The sequence below is a fragment of the Carcharhinus amblyrhynchos genome, chromosome 8 (genome assembly GCF_965287045.1).
Source record: "Carcharhinus amblyrhynchos chromosome 8, sCarAmb.v2.hapA, whole genome shotgun sequence".
NCBI classification, from domain to species: domain Eukaryota; kingdom Metazoa; phylum Chordata; class Chondrichthyes; order Carcharhiniformes; family Carcharhinidae; genus Carcharhinus; species Carcharhinus amblyrhynchos.
The window spans coordinates 111,311,731-111,325,586 of NC_137331.1; the positions used below are offsets into that span (position 1 = coordinate 111,311,731).

The following is a 13,856-nucleotide window of genomic DNA, read 5'->3' on the forward strand; positions in this document are numbered from 1 at the left end:
CACACTCTCTCTGACACACTCACACTCTCTTACACATGCACTCTCTCTCGTACACATGCACTCTCCCACACGCATGCACTCTCTCACATACCCACTCTCTCTCATACACCCACTCACACACGTGCACACTCCCACACACGTGCACTCTCTCTCACGCATGTGCACTCTCTCACGCATGTGCACTCTCTCTCACGCATGTGCACTCTCACGCATGTGCACTCTCTCTCACGCATGTGCACTCTCTCTCACGCACGTGCACTCTCTCACGCACGTGCACTCTCTCACGCACGTGCACTCTCTCTCAAACACACTTGTTCTCTCACACAAACGCACTCTCTCAAACATACACATTCTCTCAAACACACTTTCTCACACACATGCACTTTCTCACACACACTTTCAAACACACACACACAGGCATACACACACAATCTCTCATACATGCACACTCTCTTGCATACACGCACTCACATGCACGCAGTCTCTAACGTGCATGCACTTTCTCTCTCTCATATGCACACACTCTCCCTCACACATACACGCACCCTCTCACCGACTGTCACCCACTTGCTGCTGCTGCTCTCCCTGATTCTCCTGCTTCCCTGCTGGACTCTTCCGCGCACACTCCCCTTTCCAACCCACCAACCTCAGTTCTTACAGCTTCCACGCTCACTATCGCCATCTCACTGCCCCTCTTCTCCACCCTCACCCACTGCGAGGTTTCTGAGAGGGAGTGATGGACAGGAGAATTGGGCTGGGAAGCAGCAAGTGGGAGAGACTCGGTTAGTGAGGGAGAGGAGGCGGGTAGGAGATAGGTAGAAAGGGTTTGCACATTTCATTCGTATTATGCAACTTATTATATTTTAAAAATTATTTTCCGAATAGAGGAATTTAGGATTGTGTAGGTTTTCAATTTACAGCCTATGATGTTTGAATGGGGGAAAGTAGAGAGTAACTGCAGCTTTGACATTGGTTTGAATGGGAAAGTCTGATTCGCTTGAGGTTTTTCCACTCGATGTTTGATTTCTCAGGAACACAGTTATATTCTCTGAGTGGGGGATTCCTAGATGGGATTTTCCTTCTACTCCTGGCAGCAGGACCTTCCGATCCTGCCAAAGGTGACTTCCTGCCAGCGGGGCAAACAACAGGAAACCCCATTGGCAGTGGCAGGTCTGGAAGATCTCGCCACAGGCCAGCACCGAGGTGCTTCCGCCATCACCAAACACACCGCAGCGGTGGTGGGGTTGGGGTGAAAATACCATCCACACTGTACTTAATTCCTCATCTAGTTGCACATGGGGGAGGCGATGGCCCAGTGGTATTGCCACTAGACTTTTAATCCAGAAACTCAGCTAATGTTCTGGGGACTTGGGTTCGAATCCCACCATGGCAGATGGGGAAATTTGAATTCAACTGAAAAAAAAAGGAATTAAGAATCTAATGATGATCGTGAAGCCATTGCGGATTGTCAGAAAAACACATCCAGTTCACCTTTAGGGAAGGAAATCTGCCGTCCTTACCTGGCCTGGTCTATGTGCGACTCCAGAGCCTCAGCAATGTGGTTGACTGTCAACTGCCCTCGGGCAACTAGGCTTGGGCAATAAATGCTGTCCATACCCAACAAATGAATACAAGAAACATGAAGTTGCACAGCTGCTTTGTGGACATCATGGTTAGCACTGAGGCTTCTTAGTCCCGACTGGGATGTGAGTCCAAGTCGGCCATTTTGGAGAGACAGTCAGTCAATATTTTTTCTGTGATTCAGAGCCGTCCTCCGCAGTGGCCTCCATGCCCACTCTCAGCAACTCTTCAGTACCCATCAGAGTTAAAGGATTATTGAGTGGATAATGCTGGAAGTAATTTACCCCCTAGACCGTGACAGCCCAGTGTCAGATTCAGGGAGGTGACAGGGACTCGACCTTGTCAAAGAAATAGGAGGACGTTTATTCCAACAAATGTTTTGCGACTGCTGATAGACGGGTATACTGTGCGTCTTGACAGATAATCGTAGCTTTTCTCCATTCAAGATTAAATTGAAATCAACTTGGCTTCTCCAGAGCTCCCAAAGTTATATACCAGATTGAATACACAAGAGCATTTTGATCTTTTATTGTTGGTTGTGATTGTCGGAGTGAAAAGCTGGCCTTATCTCGAGCAGCCAACAAGTTAATCACATCTGGCAGTTAACACCCTGCCCATTGACTGATCCTGGGGGAAGGAATATCGAAATCCATTGACATATTCAAGAGGGTATTAAATGATTACTTTAATAGAAACAGGGAAAAGGCAGGGGAATGGCACCAAGCCATGATGCTCATTTGGAGAGCTAGTGCAGATATGATGGGCCAAATGGCCTTCTTGTGAGCCGTGACAATTCTCTGATTCACCATCCACAACAACATGTTGCATTTATTATCATCTTGATTTGATTTGATTTATTATTGTCACATGTATTAACATACGGTGAAAAGTATTGCTTCTTGCACACTATACAGTCAAAACATACTGTTCATAAAGAAGGAAACGAGAGAGTGCAGAATGTAGTGTTTCAGTCATAGTTAGGATGTAGAGAAAAATCAACTTAATGCAAGGTAAGTCCATTCAAAAGTCTGACAGGAGCAGGAAAGAAATTGTTCTTGAATCGGTTGGTATGTGACCTCAGACTTTTGTATCTTTTTCCTGATAGAAGAAGCTGGAAAACACAATGTCTGGGGTGCGGGGTGTCCTTGATTGCGCTGGCTGCTTTGTCGAGGCAGCGGGAAGTGTAGACAGAGTCAATGGATGGGAGGCTGGTTTGCATGATGTATTGGACCACATTCACAACCTTTTGTAGTTCCTTGCGGTCTTGGGCAGAGCAGGAGCTACACCAAGCTGTGATACAACCAGAAAGAGTGCTTTCTATGGTGCATCTGTAAAAGTTGGTGAGAGTCATAGCTGACATGCCAAATTTCCTTTTCAGTTTCAAATTGCACCAAGAACAGAGTAAAATGTCTCAAGGTCCATCATAAGAGAGTTATCAAAAGAAATTGAAAATAAGCTGCATAAGGAGATGTGACAAAAAGCATGGTGAAGAGACATTTTCTGCACTGTATGGGCAGGATTTTACTGCCCTGCTGGAGCAAGATGACTCCACAACGACTCTAACATCTCAAACTTAAAGCGGGTGGACCAGAATTCCTTCCAGGGCTTAGGGTGAGGATTTGGACCTAGCAGGGTGCTCTTTCAGAGAGTCGGTGCTGACTCAGTGGGCCGAATGGCCTCTTCTTCACTGTAGGGATTCTGTGATTCTTTGAAACTTTGAGTTGTGTCACTGCTATCCAGGACAAATGTGAATCTTTTATCATGGTGATGGGATCGGCTAGTGTGTTTGTTTTACTGTGTTAGCCAGTGCTGCTGAATGGTACTGAAACCAATTTGAGGCCAGTTAGAGATTAGAGCAAAACAAATTCAATCGGGTGTAGCAATCAGGTGGCATGATAGCCCAGTGGTCAGCACTGCTGCTTCACAGCTCCAGGGATTGGGTTCGAATCCTGGCTTGGGTCACTGTCTGTGTGGAGTTTGCAGATTCTCCCTGTGACTGCATGGGTTCCCTCCCACAGTTCAAAGATGTGTGGGGTTAGGTTGATTGGCCATTCTAAATTGCGCCTTAGTGTCTTGGGGATGCGTAGGTTAGAGGGATTAGTGGGTAAATATGTGGGGATAGGGCCTGGGTGGGACTGTGGTTGGTGCAGACTTGATGGGCTGAATGGCCTCTTTCTGCACTGTAGGGTTCTATGATTTCTATGAACTGAATGCACCAAGAAAATCTGAGTAGACTTTTACTCCTTTAGAAAAAAATCTCAGTTGAAAAAGGGCTCTGGGATGAAAGAAGTTTAATGTCCTCCAAGTGTCTGTTGAATTTTTGAAACTGTCTAATCAGGACCCAGAGCTGGCTGCCAACTTTTACATGTGGAAACTGGGAACAAGCTGGCAGCTCACACATGGCTCAGGAATAAGTGTGTGGTTGAAGGTCAGAGCAGGACAGACCCTCAGGCTGCAAACTTGGCCTCAGCTGACCCATTGTTTGGGCTTCAGGGGTACAAGTTCAGGGACGATGAGTGGGACTTTCCAGCCACGTTTGACCCAAAACCAGAAACTTCCGCCTGCAGAGCTCTGACAAAGGGTCATCTAGACTCAAAACATTGGCTCTACTCTCTCCCCTGTCAGGTCTGCTGAGATTTTCCAGCGTTTTTGTGCCCCTTCTCTATTTCCTCTGTGCCTGCCTTCTATGTGCCTTTGCCTGTCCTGTACAATGCCGGCCCAGTGGCAGCAACATGGCTGCTGATAGATGGTGGAAGAGATTGTGGAGGATCTTACAAATCACCTTCAAGCAGCTCTGGGCCCTGTAGACGCTCTTTTAGGCTGCATCATCTCAACGTGGGTAGCAGCAGGAGATAGACTGCTTGGCTGATGGCTCCTGTTCGAGTGGCAGGACGGGAGATCAAATGCCACCATCCTGAGAGAGGAGAAGAGGTTTGCACTCTGTGGAGCACCGTCACTCTCCCTGAGCAGCACCCCCTAATCAAGTGTCGGAGGCCCTGTGAGGCCACAGCCGTGATAAAAGCTATCTAAGCTTCCGTTGCAGTGCTCATATTTCCATTGGAAGATGTGTGTGCTGCAACAGAAGCTGAAATATTGACTGTCAGACAAAGCATCATAGTCAAGTATCACTTATAGAGATGCAAATGAAGTCCATTTCCTTTCAGTGGTTCCTTTTGGAAATGGACCTTGACAGTCCCAGGTCTGTGATTCCATGAGCACCTTGTCAGGGTATGTCTCCAGTGGTTACTTTAACAGTTCCAGATATCAGGTGACACGTGACAACCATCTTTTGGTCCAGCAAAGTTTATTATTACATAAGAGCAAAAAAGAACAAGGTTTGCTTTACATGGTTTACAATTTCTTTCGTGTCTTAAGGACTTGCCACTGGATCCAATGTGGTTACTGCTGACAGGAATTGGTAATTCACTTTAGCTAAAGTGGCTGGGGTCAGTAGGGAGCTAGTCTTTAGCAAATTGCCTCAGTCTCCTGAGGTTTGTTCAATTGCATACACACCCTGTTCATTATTTACTTTCTTTTTGTTCACACTCCTGTATTTTTAGCTGCCTATCTTCTGCAGGCAGTGGGTGGCACAGTGCTTAGCACTGCTGCCTCATGGCTCCAGGGACCCAGGTTCGATTCCGGCCTCGGGTGACTGTCTGTGTCCAGTTTGCACATTCTCCCCGTATCTGTGCGGGTTTCCTGCAGATACTCTGGTTTCCTCCCACAGTCCAAATATATGGAAGTTGAGTTGATTGGCCATGGAGAATTATCCCTTAGTATCCCAAGATGTGTAGGTTAGGGGGATTAGCAGGATAAATATGTAGGGTTACCGGGATAGGGTCTGGGTATGTTGGAAAGTCAGGGCAGACTCAGTGGGCCGAATGGCCTGCTTCTGCCCTGTTGGGATTCTATGAAATTTGGGAGCGACATGGGTTCTTTCATGAGTACCACTGGCTGCTTTCTGTGCTGCAGCCAACTGGAGCTGAATTTCCTCAGTAGAAGGTAGTTCATATGTAGTGTTTGACCCAAGTGGGACTGTCTTGCGGAGCCTGCCATTTTAGCTGTGCATCAGAGGCTCAGTGGGTCAGTGGCACCTTCAGAAGGTATAAAGGTGTGAAGTAGAATCGACCACTATGAACAACAGAGCTACAGCATTGCAGGAAATGTGAGTTACAAGCTAGTTTGTGGCCCTAGAGTTTTACAAAAGTCTTTCTCATGGCCTTTGCTGAAAATTAATCAAGTTGCCTGACGTTTTTGTGCCACTGCATCCTCAGTACATTACACTCCAATATCCCAGTATATTGAGTACTTTTTTAACAGTCCCCTCATTAACAGAGACTTCTCAATGTACCCCTCTGTGTGCAGTAACGTATAAAGCCCATTTTTCATTATAAAATGTCTCTCTTTGTGATGTGTTTCCACTTTTTAAACTCCCTTCTAAATAACACACCCTCCTCTGTAATATAGATCTCCAATAAAAAGCTGCCTGCCACTGAGCCCACTCTCTACATCTATCTGGAACGTGCCCCCCCTCCTTAATTTACACACTCTATAAAATGCCCCTCGCTGCACTGCGTGTGCTCCATAAAACCTATTAGCACATCCCTCAGCAAATCCCAATAAAAGTCACATTTGTAAGACACCAATTTAAGAGCTCTTTTTGTACTGCTTTGAGCTCCAAAGCACGATATAAATCACATTCTTCATGGTTCTCTCATTAAGAGAGAAACCGGCTCCCATTCTGCTCTGCGGAAATCCCCAGTGCCTTAGATCAGAAATGAACTTGCACATTGCGAAGAGGGCAGCTGAAAAATGATCATATAAAATATCAGTGGTGTGGTTTGACTCTCTCCTGTAGACGTGGGGGTCAACATCGCTTTGTGTTCAAACCCGTTCCTATCACTTTATTGAGACTCACAGAGCATAGAATGGTACAGCACAGGAACAGGCCCTTCGGCCCACAATGCTGTGCCGAACATGACGCCAAATAGGAGCAGCATGGTGGCACAGTGGTTAGCACTGCTTCCTCACAGCGTTAGGACCCACGTTCAGTTCCTGGTCGGGTCATTGTCTGTGTGGAGCTCCCCCCATGACAGCGTGGGTTTCTTCTGGGTGCTTCGGATTCCTCCCACAGACCCAAAATGTGTGGGTTAGATTGATTGGCGCTGCTGAATTGCTCCTTAGTGTCAGAGGGATTAGTGGGGTAAATATGCAGGGTTACGGGGACAGGGCCTATATGGGATTGTTGTCGGCGCAGACCCAATGGGTCGAATGGCCTCCTTCTGCGCTGTAGACATTCTATGATTTTATGATTCAGATTAAACTAATCCCTTCTGTCTGCCCTTGGTCCATATCCCTCTATTTTGTGCTTATTCACTTGCTTTTCTAAAAGCCCCTTAAACGCCACTACCATATCTGCTTGCACCACCACCCCTGGCAGTGCGTTCCAATCTCTGTGTAAAAATCTCATATCTCATCGAATCATAGAATCCCTACAATGCAGGAGAAGGCCATTTGGCCCATCAAATCTGCACTGACAACAATCACATCCAGGCCCAATCCCCATAACCCCCTGTATTTACCCTGATAATCCATGAATTTACCTTGATGATCCCCCGACACTAAGGGGCAATTTAGCATGACCAATCCACCTAACCCGCACATCTTTGGACTGTGGGAGGAAACCAGAGCATCTGGAGGAAACCTACGCAGACATGGGGAGAAAGTACAAACTCCACACAGGCAGTGACCCAAGGCCGGGAATCGAACCCAAGTCCTTGACGTGAGGCGGCAGTGCTAACCTAATAGTAGACATGAATAATTCTATTTCTTAGGGACATGATAAATAAATACTTCATAAAAATAATCTCATATTTCAAACTGAAAGAAACCCAAAAGGCTGTTCTAATTCACTCATCTCCTATTCTTACCCTTTGCTGTTACAAGCGAGCTCTAGAACATGACACCAGTGGCAAGGAATTTTTTTTATTTTCAATTATCTAAGGAACACAATCTTGTTTTTGTGCAAATATTTTTGATTTATCAACAATAGACATTACACATGGGGAGGCTGGAACGGGCACTGCGACGGATCAAGGTCCGCGACGGTACAAAGGGAGATTAAGCACAGGGGCCTCTCTGTGAGCTTGGAGATTGGAGCCTCCTCCTACACGCTGACAAAAGACAAAATAGGATTCCGAGGAATGCGATGAAAGCGCCAAAAGATTCCCAGCGTCTGTGCAGTGCACTCTCACCCACATCCACGGACAATCGCACGGCCGAACGCTGCTGTTCAGGGTTGCTCATTCATTCAGTGCTGTGACCGTGACCTCATTCTGCTGGCAAAGTTACTGGTTTCACCTGTGAGGATGAAGCGTGTGACATACTGAACTCTTAGCTCATTTATAATCCTGTGGAAGGAGGGTATTGGTTTCGTGCAGGCTAGGATCCCAAGAACAGTTTGATATAAGGTCATAACGTTCACTTTATAGTATTAACCGATGCTGCCCACAGATAGAAATGTAATCTGCTCCATCCTCAGCCTCTACATCAGCAAAGCTCTCGATTGTCCGTGCCTTTGTTACGTTGACATCCCTGAGATCCCTATCTGTAAAAAGCATTTGCGTTTCTATAGTACGGACGCCAGATTTGAAAAGGTGAGAAAGGAAAAGAAAGGCTTGAATTTCTCTATCACCTTTCACAATCACCGGCTGTTTCAAAGTGCTACATAGCCAAGGGCATCCATGATGTGTAGTCATTTGTGATGTAGGGAATGCAGCAGCTAAGACTCACTCAGCAAACTCCCACAAACAGCAATGTGATAATGACCAATAATCTGCCTTTGTGATGCTGATTAAAGAATGAACATTGGCCAGAGCACCAGGGGCACCTGCCCTGCCGTTCACTCAGTAAGAAATCTCACAACACCGGGTTAAAGTCCAACAGGTTTATTTGATAATAAAACACCACTAGCTTTCGGAACGCTGTTCTTTCGTCATCATGCCTGCCGTTCACTGCCGTGGGATTCTTTACATCCATCCGACAGTCTGCGAGTTTAGCACCTTGTTTAAAAGATTTCACCTCCAGCAGTGCATCACTCACTCAGTCTTGCACCAGAGTGTCAGCTGAGATGGTTTGAGGCCAAGACATGGTGGCACAGTGGTTAGCACTGCTGCCTCACAGCGCCCAGGACCCGGGTTCAATTCCCTTGGATAATTTGACTGTGTGGAGTTTGCACATTCTCCCTATGTCTGCTTGGGTTTCCTCCAGGTGCTCCAGTTTCCTCCCACAGTCCGAAAGATGTGATGGTTATAGGTGCATTCGCCATGCTGAATTGGTCCCTTGGTGTCTCAAGATGTGTAGGTTAGAGGGATTATTGGGGTAAATACATGAGGTTACGGTAATAGGACCTGGGTGGGATGCACTGTTGAAGAGTTGATGCAGACTCGATGGGCCAAATGGCCTCCCGTGCACTGTAAGGATTCTATGATTCAAGTTCTAGAGTGGGACTTGGAACTCCAAAGGTGAGTGCGCAGCCAGCGAGGTAGAGAGCCATTACTGCTGAGAGAAAAGCCAAATAGAGGAAGCAATGTTAACTTCAGGGCTCAAAAGCATGTAGATGGTAGGAGAGAGGGGAAGGCTGAGGAAGCTGAGGATATATTATGTTGTAATAACCTGTTAGCGTTTCATTGGTTATGAGTATGGTACTCTCATCTCTTGTATGTTTGCTGATACAGTAAGAAGTCTCACAACACCAGGTTAAAATCCAACAGGGTCATCCGATGTTACCTGGCGTTGTGAGACTTCTTACTATGTTTGCCCCAGTCCAACGCCGGCATCTCCACATCATGTTTGCTGACAGACAGGGAAAGGAATCCTGAGCATTCTCCACATGTCAATTTCATGATCTTAGCCTCCAGAGAGGTGCTGAGTGTAAGCCACACGCATCTGCCTAGCAACAGGAGATACAACTGAAGTCAACAGAGGGTGTTCTGGCATATCTCTTAGAGGTCAACTCCAATGTGATTTTGCACTGACGACCTTCTCAGTGTTGATGTGGAGATGCCGGCGTTGGACTGGGGTAAACACAGTAAGAAGTCTCTCAACACCAGGTTAAAGTCCAACCGGTTTATTTGATAGTAATCCCACGAGCTTTCGGAAACACTGTTCCTTCGTCAGTTGTGTACACCTGATGAAGGAACAGTGTTTCCGAAAGCTTTTGGGTTTACTTTAAAATAAACTACTTGCGGTATTAGCCCGGGTGTCTGGGTTACTAGCCCAGTGACATAACCACTGTGTCGCTGCTATCTCCCCCTTACGCTGAAGTCAGGCTGACAAACCACCCAGGAATTAAGGGGTCTGTCCCGAAATCATTTTTCATGCATTCAAAGTTTGCACTGAGCGTACATGTGCCTGTGCTGCTTCTCTCTGTCCCCCTCTCTGAGCTATGCCAGAATCCCACCTCCCCCCAACTCCAACAGCTCAATAGCCCCCACCTCCCTCTCTTGGTCTGCAAACCTCCTCCCACCTCCCCTTTCTCACCAGTTCACCAGCAGCCCCTGCCAACTCATATGGTTTCCCCCCACCCCGCGTCAAAGCCTCCCTTAATTGTTTTTGCCCTGAGGGTCCGACACCCTGGCTGTGCCAGAAGCCTGATCCATGAAAATAATCAACTGTTCAAAGTGAAGGAGGACTGTGATTAATGGCAGCTTTTAAGAAGGAACGGAGTCTTATCACAAAGGTCACCGGAGTAGTACCAGCTCCCGATTGCTAACCAGCCCGAGGGCAGCAGACACCAAGGACTGGTGAAGCTGTGGAACCAAACAGAAAACAATTTCACAGCCGTGAAGGAGATTATCCAAAAGGAAGAGAACCAGCACTCAAATCATCACAAAACAAAGAATATTTACAGTTGTGGTATAATGGCTGAAATCACAAGAGTGACGACCGTTTAAATATACATTGTTGGTTATAAAGCGCTTTGTTTGTTCATTTCTTTATTTATTAGTGTCACAAATAGGCTTACCCAGGTTCAATTCCTAGACTGCATTGAGATACCTTTGAACTTGTATGATGTTTGAAATGATACTTGAAACTTCTACATCTGATGTGCGAAGTGTAATTTTACAAGATGTAAATTTTAAACAACCACATTCTCCCCATGTCTGTGTGGGTTTTCTCCGGGTGCTCCGGTTTCCCCTCTCAGTCTGAAAGACGTGCGGGCTGTGTGCATTGGCCATGCTAAATTCTCCCTCAGTGTGCCCGAACAGGCACCGGAGTGTGGCGACTAGGGGATTTTCACAGTAACTTCATTGCAGTGTTAATGTAAGCCTAAGTAAAAGCAAATTACTGCAGATGCTGGAATCTGAAACCAAAAAAGATTATTGAGCTTTGACAAAGGGTCATCTGGACTCGAAACATTAGCTCTTTTCTCTCCTTACAGATAGTATATGGGATTTAATGGGATTGAGGGTTATAGATAGGCCTGGTAGGTATGGATATGATCGGTGCAACTTGTGGGCCGAAGGGCCTGTTTGTGCTGTAGTGTTCTATGCTGCCAGACCTGCTGAGATTTTCCAGCATTTTCTCTTTTGGTTAATGCAAGCCATCTTGTGACACTAATAAATAAACTTTAAATCATAGAAAGCATTCTTTCTGAGTGTATGACGTGACTGAAAGTCTTTTCAGGAAATGGTGAAAAGATTGTCACGTCTTTGACCACCGATACAAGTTTAAAAGTAATTGTTAGTATGCAAACGCTTTGTAGTGTTCCTCTGCCATTTGCCTCCCTTTTTAACAGAGGTGGTAAGCTGTTACATAAGTGGATGGTGATTTTGTTTTAAACATTGTGAATGTGTACACTACCTCATCTTTTTTTCTCACAATAGCCCTTTGGCCTTTTGTGTCTTACAGAGTTCTTTGAAGAGAAGAGGGAGCCGAGAGCTTTACAAAGATAAAAAAAGTGTGACTCAGGTAATGCATCGACACTGGGGCATCCCCACTCCACAGTAATGGTTTCCCCCTCACCCTCCACATTTAAGTTAGTTCCAGCTGTTTTGGGGTCAGATATCTTTAGGTTAACCTGCCAGAATGGTAATGATTTTAAAGAGTCTCTGACTTAAGCTGATAAAAAAAAAAATCAGCCTTTTTATTCCAGGGTTTATTCCTGATCTCCTTGTGTAGATTTTTTGCATGAATGGTGAGTGCGGAGTAGCAGAGGTGCTGGGGAAGGAGAGGAGAGGGATGAAGCACTTATCCACTGGGAAGATTAAAGAGATTTTACACACATGAATGACAGCATTTACGAAACTCACTTAAAAGTACTTGGATGGCATGGTGGCACAGTGCTTAGCAAAGCTGCCTCACAGCGTTAGGGAGCCAGGTTCAATTCCTGGCTTGGGTCACTGTCTGTGTGAAAGTTGCACATTCTGCCCATGTCTTCATGGGTTTCCTCTGCGTGCTCCGGTTTCCTCCCACACCCCATTCCACACTTTTGAATGGACTTACCTTGCATTAAGTTGATCTTTCTCTACACCCTAGCTATGTAACACTACATTCTGCACTCTTTAGTTTCCTTCTCTATGAACAGTATGCTTTGTCTGTATAGCACGCAAGAAACAATACTTTTCACTGTATACTAATACATATGAAAATCCAAAAATATGCGGGTTAGGTGAACTGGCCATGGTAAATTGCCCATTAGTGTCTTGGGGATTAGCAGGGTAAGTCCGTGGGGTTCTGGGGATTGGTGTTGGTGCAATGCTCGATGGGCTGAATGGCCTCCTTCTGCACTGTAGCGATCTGATGATTCGGTTTGAATTCATGGTTTGCCGCTGTCTCCTGTTGCATTGTGGATGAGTCATCATTCCTCTGGGAGAAACAATGGATGTTTAATGACACTGAAAACCCACTGCAGTGGGTGGAGCAGGTTCCTTGAACACCCGGCACTTTACGCTGGACCTTGCAACATTGTGAGAAGTCTCACAACACCAGGTTAAAGTCCAACAGGTTTATTTGATAGTAAACCCGCAAGCTTTCAGAACGGAGCATTCCGAAAGCTTGTGGGATTACTATCGAATAAACTTGTTGGACTTGAACCTGATGTTGTGAGACTTCTTACTGTGTTTACCCCAGTCCAACGCCGGCACCTCCACACCATGCCTTGCAAGCTTGCCAGACATTATACCATTGTGATCCCGGTTAATGCTGCAAGACTTTACAGTGATGTTCACTGCATTTTTAAAACTCCATGCATAATGATAACTGGAGTACAAATCGTCATTGAATCACTCGGGTGAATGACGTGGTCAGACCCACACCACAGGATCTTTTTAATTGAGCCCTCAGTTCCAATTCAGTTGCCACGTTTTCAGATTATCAGTGTCAGATCTCCTGCCACATGATGCCTGTGATACTCCTGTGCAAGTGGAATGGATAAGTCGCTTGGTGGTTGTAGATCCAGGTTCCCAATCCTTGGGTGGGTAACACTTGCCATACCCCTGACTTGCGTCGCCAGGTTAATCCATTCCAAGAAGTGTCTCCGTTCAAGTCTGCCAGAGGTGGAGCTAGTCCCGTGAGTGACTCGTGACTCCATCGTTAATTTGCAGCGTTCCACGAGAGAAAGTATAAGTAGTTTATTTATTAGTCACAAGTCGTTTTACATTAATACTGCAATGAAGTTACACACTCCGGCGCCTGTTGGGATATACTGAGGAAGAATTTAACATGGTCAGTACACCTAACCAATACGTCTTTGGAGTGTGGGAGGAAACTGGCGCACCTGGAGGAAACCCACGCAGACACAGGAAGAACTTGCAAACTCCACACAGACAGTGGCCCAAGCTGGGAATCAAACCCGGCTCCCTGGCGCTGTGCGGCAGCAGTGCTAACTGTTGTGCCACCGTGCCACAATAACCTAAGTGGGAGAATTTGACTATGATCTAATGTGGAACATTATTGCTTGAAACCGCAGTGATTTGTGGCTGATGGCTTAGAATGAGCTGTACCATGACTATTTGACCTTAAGGACTAAGCACTATCCATCTGAATAAAGCATCAAAGATTGGAGAGCTTTAGGAGCTTGGGGGAGTAACACAGACATGGGAAAAAGAGGCTGCCTTCGCACAGCCTTAGTTTGAAGATGCCACCACCATTGCAGGATCAGGTATAAATTCCTGTCACTATTCTTGAACTGGCTGTGTTCTCGAAGGTCCCAGAATATCACGATGAACAAATCCGAATGCCTTTGTTAAGTCACCAAAAAAACACAGAAACCC

General features: G+C 46.0%; 1 protein-coding gene across 3 annotated transcripts in view; it reads left to right on the forward strand.

Moving 5' to 3' along the window:
* The window catches only part of mtcl1 (microtubule crosslinking factor 1), a 212,445-nt gene that overhangs the window by 97,092 nt on the left and 101,497 nt on the right, over nt 1-13,856 (forward strand). For all 3 annotated transcript variants that reach the window (XM_080194647.1, XM_080194649.1, XM_080194648.1), the window contains exon 4: nt 11,494-11,553. In XM_080194647.1, the coding sequence (XP_080050773.1) occupies nt 11,494-11,553 (60 nt within the window). The remainder of the gene's footprint in view (nt 1-11,493; nt 11,554-13,856) is intronic.